This window comes from Gobius niger, assembly GCF_951799975.1.
Source record: "Gobius niger genome assembly, chromosome: 4".
NCBI classification, from domain to species: Eukaryota; Metazoa; Chordata; class Actinopteri; order Gobiiformes; family Gobiidae; genus Gobius; species Gobius niger.
Window position 1 is genome coordinate 10,269,923 of NC_136855.1, and position 26,457 is coordinate 10,296,379.

General features: G+C 41.6%; 1 protein-coding gene across 1 annotated transcript in view; it reads right to left on the minus strand.

Moving 5' to 3' along the window:
* Positions 1 to 26,457, minus strand: part of efl1 (elongation factor like GTPase 1) — a 139,667-nt gene that overhangs the window by 34,479 nt on the left and 78,731 nt on the right. Inside the window, exons 16-17 of the mRNA XM_079555021.1 lie at positions 10,479 to 10,610; positions 9,216 to 9,363 (exon numbers count right to left, since the gene is read on the minus strand). Of these exons, the coding sequence (XP_079411147.1) occupies positions 9,216 to 9,363; positions 10,479 to 10,610 (280 nt within the window). The remainder of the gene's footprint in view (positions 1 to 9,215; positions 9,364 to 10,478; positions 10,611 to 26,457) is intronic.

Genomic DNA, 26,457 nt, shown 5'->3' on the forward strand with positions numbered 1-26,457 from the left:
CATCCCAAAGAGTCTCAATGCTTTTTCAGTTGAGTTTTTGTAGAATTTCCTTGTATTTTGGATGATTTTTTGCTTTCAACCCATAGGCCAGTGCAATGCCTCATTTGAAAGCGAAGACCTTGGAGTTTCTGAAAATATGCGTATGATCTGTGTGAGTAAAACACAACTGTGGTGTATGGGCGCTCTGGTTAAATCCAGATAGATAGATATATATACAAACTGGAGAATTCTTTAGTGGAAATGCAATATTCCACATAGCTGACTTTATTACAGATGACACTCCCTAAATCAGAGTCTGTGCTGGATTTAACCAGAGCTAAATGTTGTTCGTGCTGCAGTGTGGAGTCTGCAGTGTTTACAAGATACAGGCTAATGTTGCTAACTACTAGCCGGTAACTCCCTGCTAACAGTTCTGGCGATTCTTACGCCGTTTTGTGCCCAGGGGCTTTTTCGTCTGAAAAACTAACCCAGCGACTAAAAAGTCCTCAGAAAATCCAAAATAAAGAGATTCCATATTGAGCGAAAATGAGCTGCAGCCATACAATCAAAATTCTGCAGCCACTCGCTAAGTTACTATAAACAAATTAAAAAAAATCCACACAGAACTGTAGTAAAGGCGAAAAAAGACCATTAAGCTGCAGTAATAAGTAACCATCTCAATACTATTGTTAAATAAAAATAGATAAATGAACAAAGCACAAGCATTGAGGAGCTTTTGGACATGAGCTGTTCTGTTTATGATGGACTGAGCAATGAAAATTAAAAATAATATTGAATGAAAAAAAAAAAGTTCAATTTTGATATTACTTCTCTTAAAAGTGTCGGTTTTATTCGGTTTTATTGATTGATTTATTGATTAGAGTCCGATCACTGTGCACAACCTTCTCCATCGCATCCCAGAGATTCTCAATGGGTCCCTCAACCACTCGAAAACAGGACACAGCTTTATCAGACTTTTTGGTGAAATCCTCATCCTTAAAGCTGATGTCTGCCCCCTTAAGAGAGCTATAAATGTTTAATAGAGTCCACTGATCTAATCGTGAGGAGAGCACCTTTAGCGCTTTCACGTGTTATATAAATGTCTTTGCACACTGTGAAAAGATAAGCAGGTTTTTTGAAGAGTCTGACGGACTGGAGTGTTCAGCAGCCTCAGTGAGCGCTGACCTACTGAGCCACTTTCTGCTCTTGAATATTAATGGAGATGTGCATTTATGTAGGAGGTCTGTCTGGCCCGTACAGATGACTTCATATGAGTCTGACCTTCTTCAACTGCCGCTCCTTCTCTCTCACTCTCTCACCCTCCTACACTCCTCCAATCATCCTCTTCCCTCTGCTCCTCTTCTCCCCCTCACACCAATCACCCCACCCCTCCCTCCTCATCCTCCTCCTCCAAAATGCGGTTTTATTCCTCTTGATTTAAACTTGATGAAACGGGGCTCTCGTTTCGCCGCTTGATGCCTGGGTGAATTCAGGAACATGGCTTTTGGTAATTACAAAGTGCAGAGAACAGCGTCCCGCCGAGAAAGTGCTGAGTCGGAGGATCCGAGCTGAGCTGCGCCCAAGCTCGGAGTGAAGGCAGAAAGTAACACTATGGAGACTTTGATTACAAAGAAGAGAGAGCGGCGGAGGGAAGTAACTCAATAAGTCTTTTTTTCTTAAGCAATTACTTTTTGTAGAAGAGAAAATACTATTCTATTGCAATTTCTGTCTTTACATTTTTCTCCAGTCCCTAGAGTTTATTAGACAGGAGAGCAAACAATGAGAAAGAGATGAGAGAGTGCAGGACAAGGTCAAGAGATAGAGATTAGCCTGGAAAGGGAAATATCGCCGTCCACAGACATGGTCACAAAGCGCTTCACATGGGACCCTTTGCATAAACATAATGTACGTACAAACGCACCAATCGTTCGCTCACACACAGCACTCACCCTGGCTTATTTCACATGGTCAAAACCATGGTGTCAAAACTGTTTTTCCCTCGGGGGCCGCATGTTGAAGTGTATGGTATGGAGGGCCACAGATCGGTGGTCAGTGCAGTCAAACCTTCGATGCATTTAAGAGCGGTTTAAAGTGTTCCCCACACCCAACACATTCTCTCTAGTTGGCTTCACCCAAAACCTAAAAGCTTAAAAAAAAAAGCATAAAAATAGCGCTGAAAACGAGGATGTAAACGCAGCAAAAAAATGTGACAAAAACCTTCCGATCACTTTTGTGGGCCTTAGCTTTCAAATGAGGCATTACACTCTTGCCTTCCACATGAGAAGCTTTTAGATTTGGGTAACACTGAACTGGAGAAAATGCACTTGGTTCAAGGAAAGAAGTTAAAGCCCGCTCTGTATCACAATCAAATGTTACTTTTTGAGGTCTTAATCTTGCTGAATTATTCAACTTGCAGTAAAAATCCCCATCTCTGGGGATGTGTGCCTACAGTTAACTAGCCTGAGGGCCCCATTTGGCCCCCGGGCGGCACTTTGGGCACCGATACACTAGGACATCCAGGAAAATATAGAGATTTTTTTCATCATAACCAATTGCAACACTAGGAGCCCAAAGAATGAGATCAGTTGACGACCAGGTTATTCTACCAATGTATTTCTTCGTCCCTGATGGCACAGGCATATTCAAAGATGATAATGCCCGAATTGATTGGGCCCATGTTGTGAAAGAGCAGTTCAGGGAGCACAAGGCATCATTTTCACACATGGATCAGCCGGCCCAGAGTCCAGATCTGAACTTTTCTTTGTTTTGTTTGTTTGTATACTTTATTGTCCCCGTAGAATTTGACCCATCCTTCGATGCCACTGGAGCAACCCGTGAGGAGCAGTGGGCACCACGATGTAGAGCCAGGCTGATGGTCAGAATCACCTTGTTGTTAGTGGCAGGAGAAACCGGAGTACCCGGAGAAACCTACGCAGACACGGGGAGAACATGCAACCTCCACACAGAAAGGCCCCGTCTAGGTAGGAATCAAACCCAGGACCTTCTAGCTGTGAAGCGGAAGCGCTAACCGCTGCGCTACCGTGCCCCATTGAGAATCTTTGGGATGTGCTGGAGAAGGCTTTGCGCAGTGGTCACCCTCGCCCATCGTGTAACACTGGATCCTATGACACAACAAATGTAATCAAAGCTAAAGGTGGTCCAACCAAACATTCAGGTCCGGCAGAGCAGACAGGACCGTAGTAGTGGTCACAGCAGGATTAGTCCGTGCAGTGTGATAGTAGAGGCTAATGAATGTGAGCATATGCGCCTGTCATTGTCTCGTACAAAATGACTGATAATCTGTAGATACTTTACTTAATTTATGAGCAACATCGACTTTTCAGGAACAATTTGACTTTGCTGTTGGCTCGTCTCTCAGGTCGCTTCCACTTAGTTCCTGGCAACTGCACTCTCGTAGGTCTTGGAGCCAAATGCAGCTGTTGCTTCTGCCATAAATACTTTGACACAAACAGGCAAATGAACAAACATCGGAATAATGGGAAGCCTTGTTCACGCCGGATCATTTACTCCGCACCCAGGCTCAAACAACAAATCAATTACAATAATAATTATAAGCTGCTATCTAAGTATCAAGAGAGGGAGCAAATAAGGGTAAGGGTTTTAGCCCCAGGGAGTGAATGCAGTCTTGCCCATGGGTAGACAGATAGATAGATAGATAGATAGATAGATAGATAGATAGATAGATAGATAGATAGATAGATAGATAGATAGATAGATAGATAGATAGATAGATAGATAGATAGATAGATAGATAGATAGATAGATAGATAGATAGATAGATAGATAGATAGATAGATAGATAGATAGATAGATAGATAGATGGATGGACCAAAAAAAAAAGGTGGAAAAACTGGTTAAAAATGGGGAGGGGGGACTACGAAAAACTTGGAAAGTGTTTTTTATGCCCTTTTGTAGTTAAAAGAAGTTTCTTGGTAGTTTCACCTCAATCAAAAAATCAAATATTCCTCTTGTGAAATGTCCGAACGAGGCAAAACGAGGTGGATTTATCACTGAAACCCCACGGCTCGCCACTGGGTTTGGATGAGTCTTGAAATCGTCCTGCCAATGGAACAAGCAGCCTTCCGGTTAGAAAACATTTAATTATCTTTTTTCTATTTCAAGACTAGCGCGAACCTACTCAAACTAAAGATTCCAGATGGTCTTTTCATGTGTGAACAGCCAGAACTAAACTGATTTAGTCTTGTTAAGGATTTGCAGCAGTCTTGCCAGCTGTGTTTAGCGATACATTGCACTTCTACTGTACTGGCTACGCTGTCAGTACGGCAGCAATGAAGCTACTGAACGTAACTTCAAAATGTTCCGAACTCTCAGACTGTGTCCTTGTGCATAACATGGAAATTGAACAAGCTATCTGTCTAGAATTTGAATCAACTCATGGTTCCACACTTTTATCTCATTAAAATAAATACATAAATGCACACTGAAGGCAGAATGCTTGATTGTTTTTCTTTGGTGAACACAAAAGGGAACATGAGCAAACTTTTACCCAACGATACTCCCAAAGCAGGCCTGTATGTATCGACTGCTCTGACGTCACCTCCGCCGATCGCAGGTGCAGGCAGCAGTGACCGATCACATGGATGACAGATGGGTTCCTCAATAATCCATAAGTGTGATTGGGAAGGTTCAACGTATATGCGGCAGAGGTCAGGCTGAAGGCCACAGGGGACATGGATCTCTCCAGGGAATTAGCCCAGTGCATGTCCGCCCATACGCTAAAACCACAGGGAAATGCTAAGTGCCGTCTCAGAGTTAGATACAGAATGTTATGGTTACTCGTGAATGTTATATTGTTTTGGAGCAAGACTAAAACATCTTCACAATATTGTAAGTTAATGTCACCTCCTGTCGTTTTCAAGAGGGAAGAGAGAAAATGCATAAATGATGGTGTAATGCACAGTTTTAAGGTTTGACTTCACAAAAGAAATCTTGCTCAACGAAAATTCCCTAAATGAAACAATCATGAGACATCTAAAGTGCATCAAAAGTCTGGTGATCTGATGGAATAATAGGCCGCATCCTGTACAAGAACACCATGTAAGATCCCTTTGAGAATGTCTCTTTAATCCAATTCAAATGCGATAATAAGGGCCTCATGTTCTTTTTGAAGATTTCAACTCAATGTCAATGAACATACGGCGAATGGGGAAAGTGGCAGGCTAATAATGTTCCACTACATAGAGGACAATAGTGTGATTGGCATCCAGCTGTAGGAATAATACTAGTACTTAAACATGCAGGTCTTTAAAGTGCCCAAGGTAAGTGAGGGCAATTTGTTCAACAAATCCTTCGACTTCTATAAGACGTCTTCTGGCTACATGCAACAGCTATTACTGGTAACAGCTTTATCTCATTACTGAATATGGTGAGGATTTTTAAGCTTTTCCTAGCATCTTGAGAGTTTGGGTGAATCTTCAAAACAACTCAATAACTGAAGCAGATCACTGACCTAACCCACTGTTATTACCCCAGGCCTCCAGTCTCCCTCCTTTTTGTATTAGTTTTGTGTGTGTGTGGCTAATTTCCTCTTTCCCTTTATGGAAACCTGGCTGTGTGAGCTCTGGCCTGGGATTGGAGGACTGGTTTCCAGGTCTGTTCTGATTGGCTGCTGCTTCCTGGTCTTGCTTGGTGCGGCATCTGAACTCCTGGGCCTCCTTAATAAACCACCTGTTGCAGCCACACTTATAAAAAGCCAAACCATGGAACATTTGGAGCTGCTAAATAAAGGAAAAAAAAAGAAAAAAGGAAGTGTCCGAGGCACTTCCAGGTCACCGCTGCCCCTGCGGACAAAACTAACGCACCCCCTGAGCGTCTGAACAGATGTCATGTTTGCGCTGGAAGCTGTGAAGAAGGAGCTCTTTCTAACCTACTCTGGACGCCTGTTCTTTTTTCTTACCTAACGATGATGTCAGAGAAAAGTGAGTTTGGCTGCAAGAGGTACAGAACTTTATTCACCCCAGGCTCACATTAACTATGGTCCGGGTTCGGTCCTGATCCAGTCCTGGTTTGCCCCAAACTACCACTCACAGTGAGTCCACTCGTCAGAAGTTGAAATTTCTTTCCGGGATTCAGCCAAAATAGTGTCTGTGACTGTCTCTTGATGGATGTTTGGTGAACCTTGGCCAGAACCAAAGTGGACTAACTTTTATAACCAACGCGAGTCCCATAACGTAAACAGCGATGGAGCAGAGCGGTGAGTCAATCCAAACGCTTGTGTGTGTTGGCCATTTATGAAGCTGTGTTGCAGATGTCAACTCCTTCTAACTGCACCGTGAAGTAACTTAACTTTTTGTTGTGTATTCATATTTCTACCTAAAAAAGCTAAAGTTGTATGAGCGGAGTTTTTTTTGTGATCTATTTATCACAAAAATGTGTGCTCCATAGTGGTAGAGGTACAATCTATTATAGAAAACGCTATCTCAATGGCCGCCGCCTGGGCGCCGCCATGTTTATTTCCCATACCGACTTTGAAGCTAAGCAGGGACGGGCCTGGTTAGGACTGGGATGGGAGACCGTTTGGGAACACCAGGAAGCCGCGGTGCTGCGGTGCTGCTGTCCGAGGACAACCCACCGTCACAACTACGCGAGTGCACGAGATCTGACTGCCGTGCGTGTGCGCGCATTCAACCAGGGCGATGTGTGTGTGTGCGCGCGTTTGTGTGTGTGCGCGCGTGCATCCAAACAGGGCTGCGTGCGCGTGCGTGCGTGCGTGCGTGTGTGTGTGTGTGTGTGTGTGTGTGCGTGCGCAGGCGTGTATGTGTGTGCGCACGCGCATCCAAACAGGCCGCTGTGTGCCATCGTCACTCACCCTAAACTGCAGCTGTAGACGCTCCGCACAGGTACAGGTACATCCTCCAAAAGACATCTGCGTGTCTTTGTTTAAGTCTCTCCTGCCCAAAACCTGCTCCAACACGAGCCTCTAATCAAACGCGCTGCTCCGACTGATTTATCCTCCGTGTGAGTGAAAGCGAAAATGAAACTACAACTTCACGAGCGCATGGCCTGCACTGCGTAGTTTTTTTCTTTTTTTTTACTTTGCTGCTTTACCATTTGTTTTCTTTTTTGCTTTCACGTATTGTGAGCCCAGAGGTACATTTTATCCTAAAGCAGCTTTGAAAGCATTGCCAATTTTATTGTAAGGTTATACATACTGTCTAACAACGATCATTAGGCTATTTCTGTTCAAAACCTACTCATTATTTGTTTTATTGTACACTACCATGATGCACCAAGCCACGGGTCCTGCACCGTGACCCAAACCGTTAGAGCTCAACCCCTCATATTTATCCATAATTATTCCACTGTCTCTTGAATCCTGTTCCCCGAGTTTAGCGAAAATATTGTCGTAGTTTATAAGAAAGGAGCACGGGTGCATCAAACACTCCAATTGCAGTTTGTTTGAAATTGTTTTTTGCCTTCATTATTTTACACATTTGTAGTGGCCATAGTTTTTGGAATGGGTTGGGAACCACTGGTCTACAGCTGAACTGTGTGACGGGTTGGACATTTCTTTGTAATCACTCATAATCTCAGAATATCAAATGTGGAGACTAGCGAGGCCCGGCCGAAGGCCGGGTCTCAGCTAGTATATCATATAAATGCCTATACTTTACTTTGGAATGGCTAAAATAGAAATATAGGAACTAGAAACAAGTTGGTCATTTATAAACTCACTACTGCCACCTCAGGTCTAACGCATAACTTCAGTTTCTATATTAAGCTCGTGCATGAATTAACACCTTTTTGAGTGACAGTGAAGGATTTAGAGGCAGTTGTGGTGAACAGGTCTGAGCTCATTCCAAACATTAGGACATTACTGGAACATGTAGGGGGAGGAAAATACTTAATTTTAACATTTTTAAACTCTGTATAGTCCCTTTAATGAACACACCACGTCTGATTGAAGCCTTGGGCTAATTTACATCCGTTGTCCCACACTCACACTCTTATTCATCCTGTACATGTTTTTAGTGGTAGGGGAAACCGGAGTACCCAGAGGAAACCTACGCACGGGGAGAACATGCAAACTCCACAGAGAAAGGTGTGACACTTGTTTGTTTAGCTCATTTCAGTAACTTGATTCTGTACACCTTTTGGTTTCCTTAGGTTTCTGTTAACTTGTAAATGTGTGTACAGTATAGTGCAAATATCAATATATATACACAACTTTTCCCCTTCATTTTGCTACCAACTTCCACTAATTCCTCTGTGAAGGCTCCTACAGAAGGTCCTTCAATAGAGCACTTGGGCTTTCAGACGGACTCTCCCTAATCCCACGGAACAGACACGCCCCCTTACCGTGACTCTGCTCACTAATGTTACAAGAACCACAAGTTCAACTGATAATACTAAGTAACTTGAAAACAGGGTGAAGAGAAATTCAAACTGATGATTTTCCTTGGCCTTCAACAAAAAAATAGTATAACCTAAAGGACTAGATATAGATGTTCATGTTGGTACTTCAGGAAACTACCAAGAAACACAGCGTTACCTCATCTCTCCCCTGCCGTCTGCTCAGTCCAATTGATTTCATTAAAACCCCTTTTAATTAACTGGGGCCTCTCCGAATGGTGTCACCTTCCCCTGCGCTAACGAGACAATTACAGCGTTTGATTTTTGCCCAGGCTGAAAGCGTTTGACTGTCTCCTAATGACAAATCTAACAAGGACTTAGGCCCGTTCTGGCAAAAAGTCTGTTTGTCAAGAGCTGCTGTCCATTGCAGTAACTCAGCCGAGCAAGGAGCCGGTCAATAATTCATAGCACTAATGTCATTGTGTAGAGAAAAGTGAAACCAGTCTTTTTCTAAATATTTGAGACAAAAAATATTGGACTGAAAATCCATTAATCTCAACATGGGAAGAAGTCTGGCAAAAGAGTGTGAAGGAAAGTTAAGACAGCAAATTACAAGAAACTATTTTCTAAGCATGATGTGTTGGCTGCAATAGTTGCGCCACTTTATATGCAAATAAAAGAACCACAAATCTAAAACTACTTTTCACTTTTAAAGGTTTACAAGGAATTCCAAGCTAAGATATGCAAATATTTCTCAGCTGGTCCAATACTTTCTGTTTATGCCCAGGGTCTAATATCTTTTCACAGCCTTTTTTTGTGCATATTTGTTGAATGTCTACCTTCTTGAAACTCCTATTTGAATATGAAAATCATATCACAGATTTCATTCTGAGTGACCAGACCTTTGGCGGAGGTCGTCGAGGCAGCGCTGCAGGTGCACCTCTCCAGCTGTGACCAGCACGTGCTCCCCTGTCTCCTGAATGAGCACCTCTGCACACGGGTCGGCCTGGTTCAGCAGACGCATGCCCCGCACCAGCTTTGGCATCTCACCTACACACAGACAGGGTACAGTCAATACAACAAGAGAGCAACAGTGGACCTTTCACATTCACCACCCCTGTACCCCTGTACACACACCGCCGTCCACTCATAGTAATGACTGCAGTTTCCAGCTCGTGACAAGATGGGGGCACAGACACAGAATCCATTCAATCATCTATACATTTTGTAATAACCTTTACTGGTTAGCTGCTGGATGCTAAGAGTGTAGCCAACCCGATGCGAGCTTGTGCCATTGTGCACTGAACCTACCTGTCATGCTTTCAAATGTCCATTTCTCCTGAAAGCTCCAATTAAGAAGTAATAAGAAGTGAGGAGGCTAACTGTGGCTAACTCTAAACATAGTGTAGTGCACTATGATGCTCTTAAAGGGGTATTTCAGGATTTCACATAGGGCCTCACGTCCTAGTTATTCAGAGTGGAGATTTTTTTTTTTTTAATTCATGCAGTCCTTATATATTTGAAGCGTTTAGTGGTGCTAGGCTAGTGCTAGGATAGTGCATGTCCACGGTAAATAGTAGCCTGCATTGAACACTTCTTCAAAATCATGGGGTCGTCCTCCAAACGTTGCCATATCTGATTTGTAGAAAGCTCCTTTGTGAATTCCACGTGTAGTAATGCCGGCCGCAGGTAAACAAACTAATGTAGATCCGGTAACCGAGGAGATCACGCCGCCGGTATGTAGCTACAACCAGGAAGCTGATGCAGCTCAAATATAAGTTCTTTTAAATGCAAAATGGTTATATTTAAAAAAAGATTCAGTGAACACAGACATTAATATTGGTAGTCTGGCGTTATAAGTAATTTCACTCAGGTGCACTGTGCTTGGGTCAGACTATTTTTAATGTCGGCTACTAGTTACCATGGACATGCGCTAGACTAGCACTAGCCTAGCTCCACTAAACTCTTCAAATATAAGAACTGCATGAATTAAAGAAAAAATCTCTCCAGAAATTAACAACACTAACTAGGAAATGAGGCCCTATGTAAAAAATCCTGAAATATCCCTTTAAACAAAAAAAAACATAAAATACACATAATTATTTCCACAATTTTGAGAACCACATTACATAAAAACAGTAGTGCTTTGTTGAGAGGAGACGTACTTGGGTGTTTAGGCTCAATGGCGACCCGTACGATGGGCGTCGCTTCAAAGTTCAGTGGTGTGAAGGGAGGGCAGGCTGGAGATGAGGACAGAGTGGCTGACTTCAATACAAAATCTTCAAGACCGCCAATACCTGCAAGAGAGGAGGACCATGACACAAATGCAAATCTAAGCTTGAATGTATAGTAAAACAAAGTTCTATACAACAATGTAACAGTTAGAGAGGTTTACAAAACAACAAAAACATTGTGAACAGATTTTTAACTTTTCCAAGAAAACATGCTTTCCAACAACAACTGCTGAAATTGCATTCTTCCTCTAAAATGTCATTCACTGCTATTGAAAACACAAGTCACATTCATAAGCAAAGAGAAAAATTCAAATTGAGAGCATGCCAGGGCAAATACAATACATTTTTCAAATGAAATCTCCAAAGGCAAAGCTCAGGTTTATCTTTATCAATGTTTCTTTTTTGATTGATTGAGTGATTGAGCTGTTTACATTCATATTCTTACAGTCGATAAGCTCTTAGTGAGTGTGTTCACAAATGAGCCTTATGTTAGAGCTTAAAGTGTGATAAAGCAATGCAAACACTTATTGATACTTGTGTAAATGTGTTTGTGTTGACCACATCTATGATCATACTATCATAATTAACTTCTGCAATATCCACAACACAAGAAGCCATGACACGTCGCAAGATGTATTCATTTCTTTGCCTAAATATCATCCAAAATAGTTAAAGTGATAGTCTGTAAGTTTGCAAAGTGAGGAGAGATAGGGTGAAATGTGAAAGTGAACTCCTCCCCCTCTTGGACCAGAAAGCCCTTCTTAGTTTGCAAAATGAGGAGAGCAGAAACAGAATTTTAAAGTAAACGATCAAGCTCCTCCCCCTCCCTCCTGATTGGATCTGGCAGGCTGGTTCACAGGAAAAGCTCGTCTCATTTGTCAACGCGGGAGGATACTAGACTGTGATTAGCTGCGGAAACCTGGGAAGGAGGGATTATACAAAAAATAATTTAGGCATATTTGTACTTACTTTACATCAAAATGCAAGACCAGGTGGTTGATTTTGCACATTAAAAAAAAAAATTGTAAAACATTTAGACTTCCAGACTATCACTTTAAGTCCTTTCCAGTTGTGTATGTGATTGTCCTAATTTAGATCTCATTTTGGTCCTGATTAACTGATTAACTCCTCGCTAAGTTTTGATGCTGACACAGCGTGACACACTATCACCATCATGCATTTATTTACTAACCATAATCCACTGAAAATGAAAACTCTATTGTTGTGGCATCAGTGCTAATCATATTTTTCCGTTCTGTCTCAATGAAGATTGACGTCGATATTGTTTATGTTAACATGACAATGCTGTTTTGTTGCTTTACAAAACATCTTCAAATCTCTTCATCTTTGTGGTTTGGAGATTTGGATGACTCTTCTTTCAAAAACTGGCACATCACTTGCACTACCGCCCAAGTATGAACGTCTAAGCCACACTTTTAGAATAAATATGTTTTGACACGCCGCAATTATCAGCAAAAGGACTCCATCCTCAAAAGAGCCCCAGGATTCAAGCAGCAGAGACGGATTTGTGTTTGGTGAAATGTCCGGACCCCGCTGTGGGTGTTACGTGGGTAGGGTCCGACATTCAAAAACACAAATTCACTTTTGGAGCCAAGACACGCACACAAGGCCTGAGCAGAACTGCGAAAAGACTTAAATAAATATGAGGGATATTGACAAAAGAGACCAGGAGTGGTGCTAGCAGCTTCTCTCACATTTCAAGTTTAAATCTGAGCGTTTGTGGGATGAAAACTGGATCGGTTTTAAAGCTCAGCGTGTGCCCAATGCTCTTTCACGCTCATTATGTTTACCTGCGTTTTATTTTTTGCTCGCATTACACAAGAGCTGTCATTCATGTGGCGAGAGTAAAGAAAAAACGCACAAAGGAGAAATAACAGGCATTCTGCGCTGAAACTTCAAACACAATAACGTGACATTTTCTGACATCTAAATTACACATAACAGTTCCAGTCGGGAAGCAAAATGATTCCAAAGAACAAATAGCTAAGTTTATAATTATCTAAAAAAATACATGACATCCTTCCACGACACATGCTGAACTAAATAAATACAGACCACGGTTCCTGCACACAAGCACCCAGTCCAGTCGACATTATTTGATAAGCTCTACAGTGATGGAAAAGTCTAAACTGTGGTGGTAAAGAATCCCCAATAACCCCCAAAGATTAAAGAGGGGGTATTATGCTTTTAGCAGGTATTGATCTCAAACTAATTTTTATCACTGTCTTTCGTTAATTAGTAAAAGCTATATTGATCCAAAATATCCAAGAGTTTCATTTCCTGATTTTTAGCTATCTCCTTTTAGATACAGACAACATCTTAGGAATATATGGCTATGTTCGAAGCAGCCAGAGGGGGAAAACAAAGCGAAAAAACTAAACTTTCCCTCATCCCTCCACCATTATTTTAACAAAATGCTGAATTACGAATACATTTTTTTCTACTAAACAAAGATACAGAGACATTGAGGGGAGCATAGTGGCTCAACAGCTAAGGCTAATCAGAAAGCTACGGTAGCTTCATGCTACATATGCTAACGTTAGCAACAGGTGCCATTTTTTCGATTCTACTAAACACTTTGCTGTGAAAAATATGGACCCAAATTTAGCTTGGGTTTATTGGTGTGTAATAAATATGCTCATAGTCTGCCAGAAAACGGCAAAAACGTGGGAAAAATCGTGATTCTCATGAGAGGTTTTCTTCCCCCTTGGCTAGGCCACGCCCCCTTGTATGATGCGCTTCTGTATTTATACATTTATTTTATTTGACCTTCATTTAACCAGGAAAGTCCCACTGAGATTAAGAATCTCTTTTTCAGGGGAGTACAGGCCCCAGAACCTATTGTACATGTTTTTGCAGGTCGTTGGGTATCATGGCCCCACAAGGGACGAGAGTTTGACCTATATGGGTTTTTCTAAGGCAGGAGCCGTTTTTGAAATTGTTTTTATTGGCCGATGCCGATATGCTCTGCCGATATTTGTTCCTGATATTTTTGGCCGATTTTTCCAAATGTCTGGTCTAAATCCTGTAAAAACATGAATACTTGGCCACTCCAGCAATGGCCGATTTTCTTTTAGATTCTGTCCCAGCTTTGATTAGTTGCCGATAGCATTAGCATACTGTTGCTAGTCGCAGCATTTTGCACACCGATCAAAACTACATTTGCAGAGGTTAAAACTAACTCAGCAGGTTCTGTGCTTCAAAAATGACATGTATTCAACAAACTTGTAGCTAACCAATTTTCATCGCAATGTTTCTCAGCTCGGGAAGACTCTATCACTTTTGGTCCGGGAAATATCGGCGCTAGATCGGCCGATAGTCGATACTGTAAAATTCCCACATATCGGTAGACCACTGAAAGGGACACGATTATACATGTTTTCGGTAGTCAGGAAAACCGGAGGAAACCGGCACAGACACGAGGACACGAGGACACGCCGAAAGGCCCCGCCGTGCTCGCTGAATCCAGCCCGTGATCCTCCTGAGCTAACGGCTGAATATTCCCCGCCACATGCTCAGCGATTAACGTTCGGTGTGAATGAACGGTGCAGAATGAGTTAATGACGTCCACTAAGCTCATCGCTGGGCTTGTTGATAAGTCTGATGGGCGTGGGTTTCTGAGGTGTGATGTGTTAATGAATGGAGATGCCGGGGGCCGTGCGAGGCCAGACACCGGGCTGGAACAAAAAAGCCCCTTCAGACGCTGCTGCCGATAATGAAGTTCGCCGCACTTCACGGAGAGAGAGAGTAAGAGTGAGACAGAGAAGGGGGGGGGGAGCTTGATTGTAAACGCCCCGCACTTCATTAAAGGCGCTGAGGGGAGAGTCGAGGCTTAGCAACAAAAATGACTAATGAACCCGGCTTGCTGAAGTTAACCGGAGCTGCAAGGGCAAAAAGAAAAAAAAAAAACATAACAGCTTAGAGACACGAGGAAAAGCACTTAAGCAGACTCAACTGTTGGCGATGATAATATCCATATGCCACAGACTCAGCGTTATTGATGGACACTGTCGGAGAGCTGCAATATGAAGCATTTGGATATTAGATCAGCTACAGCCACCGTGATTTCAATAAAAGTCGTTTTCTGGCATGTAAACATAACAAGTTTGGCTTTTACGTGGATTTCAACAGTGCGCAAGCCCTATGGAACAAGTGCACTATACGGTTTTTGACATGCAATTTGGAAATTACCTTGGCACAGTGAAGCTGACATAGAACTAGGGCTGCAACTAACGATTATTTTGGTAATCGATTAATCTACCGATTATTTTTAAGATTAATCGATTAATCGCTTGAAAATTGTATTTTTTCATTTATTTTTAATCACATAAAGCTAAAGTGACATCTCTTGAGGACATGTTGATGGAGTAAACTTAAACTGTGTTGTAAAGTGTTTTTGTAGTGCCAGTTCTGCTTTATTAATTGGATGAGACACAGACAGATATGTATGAAATTTTCAATGTACAAAACTCTACAGACCCTAACTTGACCCTAACCATCAAAAATAAAAAATGTTCATGTAATTCTTGCTCTTTTTAAGTCTGTATTCACTAGAAAACCATTAATCGATTACTAAAATAGTTGACAACTATTTCAATAATCGATTAGTTGTTTCAGCCCTACATAGAACAGTGAGCCAACGTGCTGAAATGGATTGTTTTGAAGAGTGAGTGTATTTTTTTTTTTGCCAGAAAACTTTGTAGTATGGCACACACACCACACACACACACAAAGAGTTAAAAAAAAAAGAAGTGCCCAGTCATAGGTTAACAGTACAGGGAGCCTTGTGTTTCATTGTGGTCCATGGGAAAACCCTATGGAACTGTTTCTGAAATATGAGCTGCTCTTATAGAATTAGAGAGTGGGCAGTCTGTCATCACAATCTCATTATACAACGGTGCACTGGCCCGGACTGTAGAAACGGTCGGGTTATTGGGGTTATATGGCCCCACCTGTTTTTGGGAATCAGAGCAGACACCACACACAGTGAACCATGAGAGTTGTTATTGGGGCAGGTGCGGCCGTGGAAATTAAAATAAGCTAAACACTGCCAATCAAAAAAGCTACAAAAACAAAAAAAATAAAAAGGTTGCCATCTGGATTTCAATGATCTGGGGTTGGTGTAGTTGGTCTCGGTTCAGCAACGTCATGCTCAAAGAATGTTGGATTTTTCTTCCCTGATGGCACAGGCGTATTCCAAGATGACAATGCCAGGATAAAATCGTGTTGTAATTATGATAGAGTGGTTCATTTTCACACATGGAGCCCAGATCTGAACCCCCATTGACAACCTTTGGGATGGGCCGGAGAAGGCTTTGCGCAGTGGTCGGACTCTCCCATCATCAACATAAGATTTTGGCCAGGTAGTGTAAGTTCAATGGTCAGTCAGAGTTACATTACCCGAAATTGTTGCTCTCATAAAAACAAAAAATTGGATGGATTCATGATTTTCTTTTTGCAATGATGAGAAGATGAAGGCAAGACGATAAAAAAACATATTTGTGAATGTGGAAAGATGGCCTAATTAAACTGGTTACCAACTACTACCATGTTCACCCATACAACCAGTACAGTCCAGTAAACTGGTCAGGGTGACTGCAATTAAAATCTCAATACAACACAATACAATATTGTTCTAAGTTTAAAACCACGGCAGAATGTGTTCAAATGACGCATATCAGGTTAGTTTTTTATCATGATTTCAATGAAAGACTGATGTGGAGCGGAGGGAGCTGCGCAGGAGGAAGAGGAAGGAGGAGGCGGAGGAGCTGACCAGTGCAGGACACCACGCGCTGAAACAGGCGCCGCACCACTTCAGAGCAGAGCAGTTTCCATACCTCCAAAAACATGCTGTCATGCAACTATGATTTTAATACATTTTATTTGAAATAAACTTTAAACAGTCTCCTGATAGTTCATATGAAGAAAACTGCTCAGATTCCTGCTCATTAATATTTCATAATGTAGCTACAATTAGGCCCATTAAGAAAACATAACCCTTTATTTAAAAATAGTTATTTCTGTTTTAGATATTCCTCGTCTGCTCTCAAAAGTAAACCCTCTTAATAAGAGTTTTCAAAAGTGTTTGTTTTATCGTCTTCATGCCTCTGCTGTGATTGACAACCGTCTCCATGGGGACTCAAGGGAAAGGGGCGGAGTTAAATGGTCCGCTCAGAGCAGAGTGAGAGAAAGGCACAGGAGCAGACCAGGGGAAAGAAAACTCAACCGCGCACTCTTAAAACACAACACGCGGCCTTTGTGAAGCAGCAGAGATCGTCAGAAAGTCTCTGGCTTCACCGCTGGTGTCATTTTGCTACAGAGCACCTACAACGCTGCTAAATTGGCCCCACGTTGGGGCGACATGGAGCGGCGGATGCGATTATATTAGCCATTTTCCAAATCGTCTGTTTTGAAAAGCATTACTTTATTGAATTAAATTTATCGCCCAGCCCTAGGGGGGAACACAGTATATGTATGATATATATTACAAGTTAAATATATATTTGGGTTGCGACTTCTGGAGTAATGGTGGGTCCTGCATGGCTCCATACCAGTGAAGAACCACTGGCATAAAGCAATGACTCTCAACTGGTCTAGCTTTGGGACCCACATTCAATGTATCACAACTAGCCCCGACCACTAAAAAATACCCATTTTATTCAACTTATAACAAACTATTTCTAGTTGGGTTCTGTTTCGGTGCCTCTATCATCAAAATGCAGCTTCCTCACAGAGATTGGTTGATTCAAAGCATAATCTAGCAACACAACATTTTCAGCACTGTTATTAAGCGTCGTGTCTTTGTGGGCTCATCTACAGAATGAAGCCTGTTATTTTGACGTCCTCCACAAACATGTTCCGAAAAGCGTGTGATTCTCTGATTAATTTAGCAATTCATTTCCCAGTCTTCTTTCAAATGGTAATGTTCCTGTCTATGTTGTCCCAGTGTGGTATTATTTTTTCCTAAACTAAACGCATTCTGGCAGCTGAATCAATATTGAACCAGGTATCCCACAAATTATACCGCGCAATCTTTTTCACACTGAACAGGTAAAGACAGCGGGAAAATGCTTTATGTTCTGCAAAGAAGAAGTGGGTGACGCTTCTGCGCCATAAAGTAGTCATCTCAGAATATGAAATATAACATGCCCAATAAACAAGGACGTAAAAGTGGAAGTCCATCATGACCCGAGAGGCCACTGAGTGAGCTGTACGTAGAAAGTTGATTAAAAGAGGCCTTGGTCATGTCCTGTATGAAAGCGGCTCGAGTGTTTTCATTAGAGCACGGGGATAAATGCAGCTCTCTTTTATGTGAGCGAGGTCGGCCAGAGGATGCATCATCAGTGCTGAGAAAACACAGACACGCCGCGCCGTCTAAACATGACAGGGAAACATACGGAAGAAATTGGGATTAAGCAAACATCAACGGTTTCATCTTTTTCCCATGTACATCTTAATTCAGAGCAAATTTCTGACACTATAAATTGGTTAAACCCTTCCTGAATCAAGTCAAATGAGGCTAAAAACAACTAATACAGCTATAGGCCCGAAAAGGATTCGTATTAGGATGGACCTTGGGTTTCCGGACAGTCCAGTAGACGCTCAAAAATTCCATGTGTGCGCCATTTTCCAAGAGGGTTTCCAATGATACCTATTCTGTAAGAAGACCAAATGTCAGACCACGAGGATGACATTTTGGTTGTCTTTTCTTTATTCAGAGAGCCTCTTCTTCTTCTCTGAGGACTGTGATGAGGACATACTCTCCATCCATCCATCCATCCATCCATCCATCCATCCATCCATCCATCCATCCATCCATCCATCCATCCATTTCCACTTTTCCGTTGTTGGGTCACATTGCACCGGCCCCTTATGGCTCCTCCTGCTAGCCGGGCCTATTGGTCTCTCATGAGGAGCTTCTGAACCGCTCTTTGTCTGACCCGTCACCAAGGACATGTTTGCCATGGGAGACCCTACCAGGGGCACGAAGCCCCCGACAACAGAGCCCCAAGGATCATTCGGGTGCTCAAACCCCTCCAACATGTTAAGGTTGCGGTTCCAGGAGCTGAGGACATACTCTATAATGTATTATTCTGAGAAGATAAGGAGGATGAGTAAATAGTATTCAATAGTTACAAAGCAGGAGTGCATCAGTAGATCCAGGTAAAAGCCATTAGGTTCTCTTCATGGACAATAAACGTCGGTACATGAGACATCAGAAAAACGCTCTTGAGAAAGTGAATACAAAGCGTACCGAGAGAAGCGGCGGAAGATCTGAGGCACTCTGTAATGTTTTCATATTAGAGTTTACAGGTAAAAAAAAGAAAAAGAAAATATGTGGAAAAAGATCTGTTTGGTCATATATTATTTTTTGGCGCCTAACATGCTTTTCTGAAAAAGCAGGGCCCAGAGAATATTTATATGAATTTGTGAAGCTTGCGTCACAAATTGAACAATTTCAGGCCTAATCCGCTTCACTAATAAAGTAATCCGAAGGGAGAGCGTCCATTGCAGAGGGACTCTAACCCACCTCTCATGACTGCAGAAGAGCGTTCCAGGCTACACAGCAGTACAAATTGTTTTCAATGCTTAAAGCCACATTTAAAGAAGAGGAAAAAAAAACATTGACAAACACAGTTAACCAATGAACCAAAAGAGCAAAGGAAAGAGCTATAGGCTATATGAACCCAGCTTTATAGAAGAGAAACGTCAACCGGAGATCAGGGCTGAACGATTCATCGCATATGCAATTTTATCGCAATGTTACACAATGCGGGTTCCAAACAGCAGAGGCGTGCCATTTTGGCCCATTGATGTGAATGGAGCGGTGAGAAATGGCGTGCGCTTTGTTTATTCCTCAGTCTGAAAATATCAGCGTTTATAATGCGGCCAACGCAAAGGACTAAGCTATTATCTCTGCTAGCATTGAGTTAGCCGCCGCCCCGATCCCTCCATTCAGAATCCCTCGCTGCTACACGCTCTGATGCACTGATCACATCTCTCTCACCTCCGAGTGTCTCTGCCTCCACAGGGACGAAGGTGAGCCTGTGCTGTTTGCAAAGAGTAAAGAGTCGTTTGCAGCTCACTTTAGGAGGCTTATGTTTGGGAATGTTTTGGATAAAGATAAGAACTTAACTCACAAGCACTGAAGCACAATTAAATTAAGAGCAAATAGCACAAATTTAGAGTCTATTCAATTTGGTAGAAGCTAAATGTAAACGATATAAATGGCGGTTTAGGCTGTATTTTAGTTATGTGCAACAAAAAGTTATCAACGGTAAATGGAGGGGGGGGGTAGGAATCAAAATAAATTCAAAATCGCTATATTGATTTTTGCCGAAATGGTTCAGCCCTTCCGGAGATGACACAGAGACAAAGAGATACTTGAGCCTCTTTGAAGACTGTGTAATGTACAACTATGCCGCTTTATGGAAATATGGAAAACCCCTGAACATAAGGTCCACTTGAGGATAATCACATTTTCCATGCTCACGGTCACAGCTCGGTTCCTCAAATTACTTTTCTCAATGAACAAGATGAGGCTGCAGTACAGGAAGTAATTCGAGCAAATGAGAGCATGTCCAAACGGATGTTTTTCCAAATGTATTTCCTGGCAGAGTTTTAGGCTTCAATACGTATTAGAATATAAAAATAGACGAGTACATCGCAGTGCTGACCTAACGGAGGGGTCGTATGGTCTGGTTACATAGGATATAGAATTTCCCGAGTTGTGGTATAGTATACAACACTGCAAACTTTGAACCCAAGTCATAAGTGTGATAGTACGCATAAAATAAAATAAAAACAAATACGAATATGTCACGTGGAAAGTACTGTATATTGCCACTACTAAAAATTATACTATCGGACACCTGTGTTAATTCAGTGAACGTATGGTTATTACCATTAATGTGCTGCATTTATGATGAAGGTGAAGGGCAGGCACAATAAGCTTTAGCTTCTGCCTGCGCCTGGTCATTTGTTGTGTTCATTGTTTGACTTGTATGTTTTGAATGTTTTGAATCATTTGTAAATGACCAAACCGAAATAAACCGAAACTTTGAAGCAAGCATTTGACATTCTGCTGCAGCACGTTTTGTATGACATCCAACGTACATCTTTTGAGTTGTTAAAGAGGGGGTATTATGCTTTTTTCAATCACATGGCACCAGTCTATAGCACACTACAATGATGACCAAACCTCTTTAGGATCCTAAAGATAAAATAACACAGGGGGAAAAACGCCATTTACGAGATACCATGCAAATCATGCAACAAATCATACATAGGAGAAACAGGACGACCTTTCCAGATAAGAAAAAAGGAACACCAAACAGAATGCGAAAAAGAAACAAGGGGACGTCTCACACGAACAAAAAAAGAAAAGGCAGAACAGGAGAATTTAAAATCGGCTATTTCGGACCACTGCAAAAGAAACAACCATATCATGGACTGGGACGAGGCTCGGGTCATTGGATCGGAAACCAATAAATTCAAACGCTGGATAAAAGAAGCCATAGAAATCAGGAAACGGAGAACCGACACCATCAACCGTGACGAAGGAGCGTTTCTCCTGTCCCACACCTGGGACACCCTCCTCCAATGATTACGCCCCCTGTCGCCCTGAATCCACCGGGCGGCAGGGGGCGTGACCAGTCTGTCGGACCTGTTGGGACCGTCAGACTGGTCACGCCTCGGAAGTAAGAACAGCTGATAAGTGACTCGTCACCGCACGCCGGTGATACTTCTGATGACGGCCTGCAGATGGCGGCTGAAACATGTAGAGGTAAAAGATCTTTAACATCTCTAACCTTAGTGTCTGGCAAAACGAACCTAAAAAGTGATACTAGGCCTCTGTCTCTTTAAGAACTTCTGACCCTTTCAGACACGCCCCCTCCACACGCCCCCTCCACACGCTGTCTGTAGCATCAGTGGGGAGGGGGTTCTGCTGACGAGCAGTGGTTGGTTACTCGGCTGGTGGCGAAAGCTCGGAGGCGTCTCCAGGAGGTGGGGGCGTTCCTAGGAAGACTCAGGCATAGCTATCCTTAAAATGGCTGCCAACAGAGTTTTTACAGATTACTCAAAAATACGTGAATGTGCCAAGGCAACACTTCAGGTATGTTTTTAATGAGGGAATGACATAATAACATGATGTAAAGCTTGAAAAAGTCAATTTTGCACAATACCTCCCCCTTTAAGAACGGCAAACGGATGAGCTCAAATCAGAGTTTTTGCCGTTGAAACTCCGCGGACTGCTGCTGTGTGATTCTCTCTGAGCGCGTTTTCTTCTTGTATGTACATAAAGACAATGGCAGACGCGCAGCGGCTCTAATGGCTTTTACAGGGCACATCGGGACAGGACACAATGTACTGTAAAGACAGACTACAGACACAAAGCAGCTGCCCCTGTTCAACTCTGCAGCACAATTATTACATTTACGGGCAAAGCAAAGGTTTTTCCCAGTGAAACCAAGCTTTTTACGGAGAAAGAGTTCATGCTGGTACACATTATAGACAATATGTGTATTCTATGAAGAGGACAAATTTCCCCTACCAGGCAGACCAACAAATACAACTTACTGAAAACCTTTTGAATGCATTGGGGCTGTTGTGCTTCAACATTTCCAGCGATTACAGGAGGATTATTTGTCCAGTATGCTCCTTATTCTGGAGGTCAGAGCATTTGTCTTAAAGACAAATGCTGTGAGACGTTCATGCATTGGGTGGGATGGGTCTTTTATAATGTCCCGGAAAATGGATGACAAACTGTAACACTCCTGCTTGTTCTCGAAGGACTTTGTGATTAAAATGCTGTTTGTTGCCTATTTTTAGCTCCCCGCGCGAAAGTTGACCAGACAGTGGACCGCGAGAGCTAATCCATTATTTAACAGAGAGAACCGGCAGCATATCTTCAGAGAATGCTCAAAATGTTTCGATTTTCAGCTATGTTTTACCATTTTCGTTTCATCTCTTCCCTGCGCTATTAACTTTCATTTTAGACAAACTTGTTTCTGACTAGATGAAAAGAGAGACTTTCCCTATAGGTTATGTTCTTGTGATGTCATGACATTCTAAAGACCCTGTAAGAAATAGCATTAAAACGGTCATAATGCAGATGTTTTGACCTGGTTTACTAGTAATATTATGTTTAAGTATATCCACATGAAACACAAGTACCCGGTCTGCTAGTACCCGGAAGTGGAAGTCGTGACGTCACACTTAACAAACATCCCAGTGATTTAACAACCGGATTATATATACGAAAATAATGCATGCCTGTTAGCACCCACCAGCCAATCAGAATCGAGTATTCACCCAGAACATGGTATAATGTTTAAAGGAATAGGCCACCATTTTTACATACTGAGATATGTTCTTACCTTGGCTTAGACGAGTTCTTTAGTACCTGTCTGGTCTTCACCCGTGCCTTCAGTCACGTAAACACAGCACAGACGGCGTTAGCATTTAGCCTCTCCCCCTCTCCACTATAGCTCCAAAACAGGTCAAGATAGAAGCTACCAAGCTCTTCCACAAAATTAAATAATGTGGATTTTCTAAGCGGATAAAAGGGGGGACTATATTGTAAGGCGTAATAATACCAGGAGTAGTTCGGCGTCCGCACAGTAAAGTGAAGATATTACTGCGCGGATTTCGAACTACTCCTGCACTGTAAACCCAAATTTTCTTTCACATAATAAGTTAAGCTATTATTACTAATCTTTTCATTATTTTACAAAAGGCGGGACCATTACTAAACCAAATGTGAATTGTAAACTACTTAAAATTAGTATTTGCTATACTAATGACTCTGAGCAGAGATACCTCACATTTACATGTTTTTACCGATTTTGGGAGGGGCTTCACCGGTGAATTCAAACAGGAGCACGCCTCTTCAGACTGTTGGCTGCAGATTGACAGTACCAGAGCTTATGAGATGAAGTGGAGGAATCAACGGCAGTCTGGTTCATAATAGTTTATCAACGCATGGTAAGTGCACACATTTGGTTCCGTTAGCAGCATAATATTTCAACTTGCTTAGTAAAGTAACATTTTCGACGCACGTACCTAAGACAATGTCAACCTCGCAATTTAGCCCTAACCTGCGTTATAAGTCAATCATATCTGAGAGTCCTTTGTAGTTTTCTTTTCTTTTGTGACTGAAAAGTGCTTGTAGTGAACATAAGGCTTACTGCCACCAACAGACAACGGCTAATGCTAAGTGGTAGCCATCGGTAATGTTAGCTTGCTGTTGTGTACAGAGTCATTTATTACATGCTTTACATTTTTCGTAACTTTGACAGACAGGGAACCGTGCAAACAGTGATTCCTGGCGCTGTTGCCATACATTTTGCTTTAGCATAAAAGCATTCATACAAGTGAAGAGTTCTCCTTACATACATAATGCAAAATCTGATGTGACTTCTTTCCTCTAGATGACGGCACCTGAGAAAAGGACCATGAGGGCCATCTTTACTGAAGCTGATGCACTAGAACTGACACTGGAAACCAGACCCACAGAATCTTCCCCAATAGAGAGTGGTGCTGTGAGTGGGGACCTGGTCTGCACTCCTTGCAGGTATACATAACTATTCTGTATGGTCATTTGCTCTCTAGTTGTACAGCACACTAACTTCTTTCTTCTTCTTTTTTACATTTATCTGGAAATCCAAAGGATTGTGGGAAATTGTCAACATTTGGCACAGCTTTTGCAGCAAATGCAGGTAACACTTTATAATCGGGACAACACAACAAAGCACAAATTGTCTTGTATGTTTGTGTCTCTGTTGGAGTGTATGAGATACTACTTTTTCTTTTAAAGTATCATGCTTTCTGTCTTACAGTCACTGGATCCCTCTGGGAAACAAAGAACAGTTGCACTGAGAGGACTTCATCACCTACTCTGAGACAATCACTGAGTTCTTCAAATCTAGCTTTGTAAGTATACATTTAGTTTGTAATGTGCATCTTTAATAATTTGACATTCATTGTCTAATTTGAACAAGCCAAAATTAGCCTTCGTTAGGAGCTCCAGCCAGTCCATAAATATTCTTAATTTAACACAAAACAAAAAGCGAGATAACGTTTCGACATAACCAAAATTAATAATGATTGCAAACAATTTGAAGTATCTGCCACCTGCTTGCTATATGAAACCGCACCCTTAGACACCTCACAGGTCGTCTTTAACTAGTTCCTGTTCTTGTAAGTCTTAATGGTGGTCTGTTGTAATTCAGTCATTTTTTTTCAATAATGGTTATATTTCTGGCAATGTTTTTTGTTTGTCTTTAGGACGGTGATGAGTGCTTTGGCCAAATGGACGTTGGGATCTTGTTGGTGAATCCAGAAGATGCCTCTCCCTCAACATCAGATCTTCACCCAGCGAGCCTGAAAATCATCATTGAGGGCAAAGTTGTGGAAAAGCTGACGACCAGCCGCTGTCTGCCTCCTTTTTGAACTCACATATGGACTCCACCTAAACTACCCCATGAATATCTGAAATACCCTCCAGTTCATTCAACAGGTATTTTATAAAGCAGAGACTTCAAACACTGAAAAATCTATTGCTTATGTAAAATAGTGCCGGTCCTATTTTTTTGGCAAGACAAATAGGTCAACAAAAAGTTTGGTGTTTTGAAAATGTATTTAGCAGCTAGAAGTTTGTATTTTAAAAGGTGGCTACAAATATATCCAGCAGTACATATTTCATTAAAATGTGAAGTGAGTTAAAATGTATGTTTACCTGTCTAAGCCATTCCTGGGTTCCATAGTCTTTTGACCACATTAAAGATGTAAATGATGTACTTTACTGTACTTTACTGTACTTCTTTTTGTTTTATATTAATGTTAAAAATGTTTAACGCTTTGCTTATTGGTAACAGAAGACTGGAATACTTACATTTAAATGTTTAAAATGTTGCTATTGCACTATTTTTACAAAAAAAATTGTGGAAAATAAAATGAAATTGTCTTTTTTATGTAAGAAACAATGGATATACAGTCTATTATTGTGTAATGTAAAATAAAAAAAACATGATTATGATTTACATTTAATAATTCTAATAAACAAGGGTAATACATTCTCATGAATATGATGCATAAATACTCATAAACATGATAAATAAATAATGATAAACATGTATAATGATTACTAATATACACGGGTAATGGTGAAGTTGATTACTCGTAAACATTTGTTTTAAAAGCTTGAGTTCTTTAGTTATGAATTATCTTGGACACAAGACTTTACGTGAACAGAGCTTGATTTGTTAGGTTTTGGATTTTGTAAAAACTAGACATCCCAGTGCAATCACTTACCATGCGCGGCTTTAGTAATGATTACTAATTTGGGTTTACAGTGTGGTATTACTACACCTTACAATATAGTTCCCCCTTTTATCAGCTTAGAAAATCCACATTGTTTAATCTTGTGTAATTATACTTTGTAGTGTAACGCTTCACGTAACCATATTTAAATAGGGAAAACGTGGAAGAGCTTGGTGGCTTCTATCTTGACCTCGTTTGGAGCTATAGAGGAGAGGGGGAGAGGCTAAATGCTAAAGCACGGGTGAAGACCAGACAGGTCCTAAAGAACTCGTCAAAGCTAAAGTAAGAACATATCTCAGTATGTAAAAACGGTGGCCTATTCCTTTAATGCCTTTAATGTCTGTCAGCACAAATGAACTAAGATGAAACGATTTGTTTCACTATAGCAACAAAAAGTGGAGAAGTTCGTCAAACACACGGGTGGAGCAGTGGTTCTCAAACATTTCACATCGAGTACCGCGGCTGGAAATACCTTGTTTACCAAGTACCATGGGGCAAGACCAACACTAATTTCAGTCTAAAAACAGAATCCTAAATGCATTACTGAAATGTCCATCAAACTCCA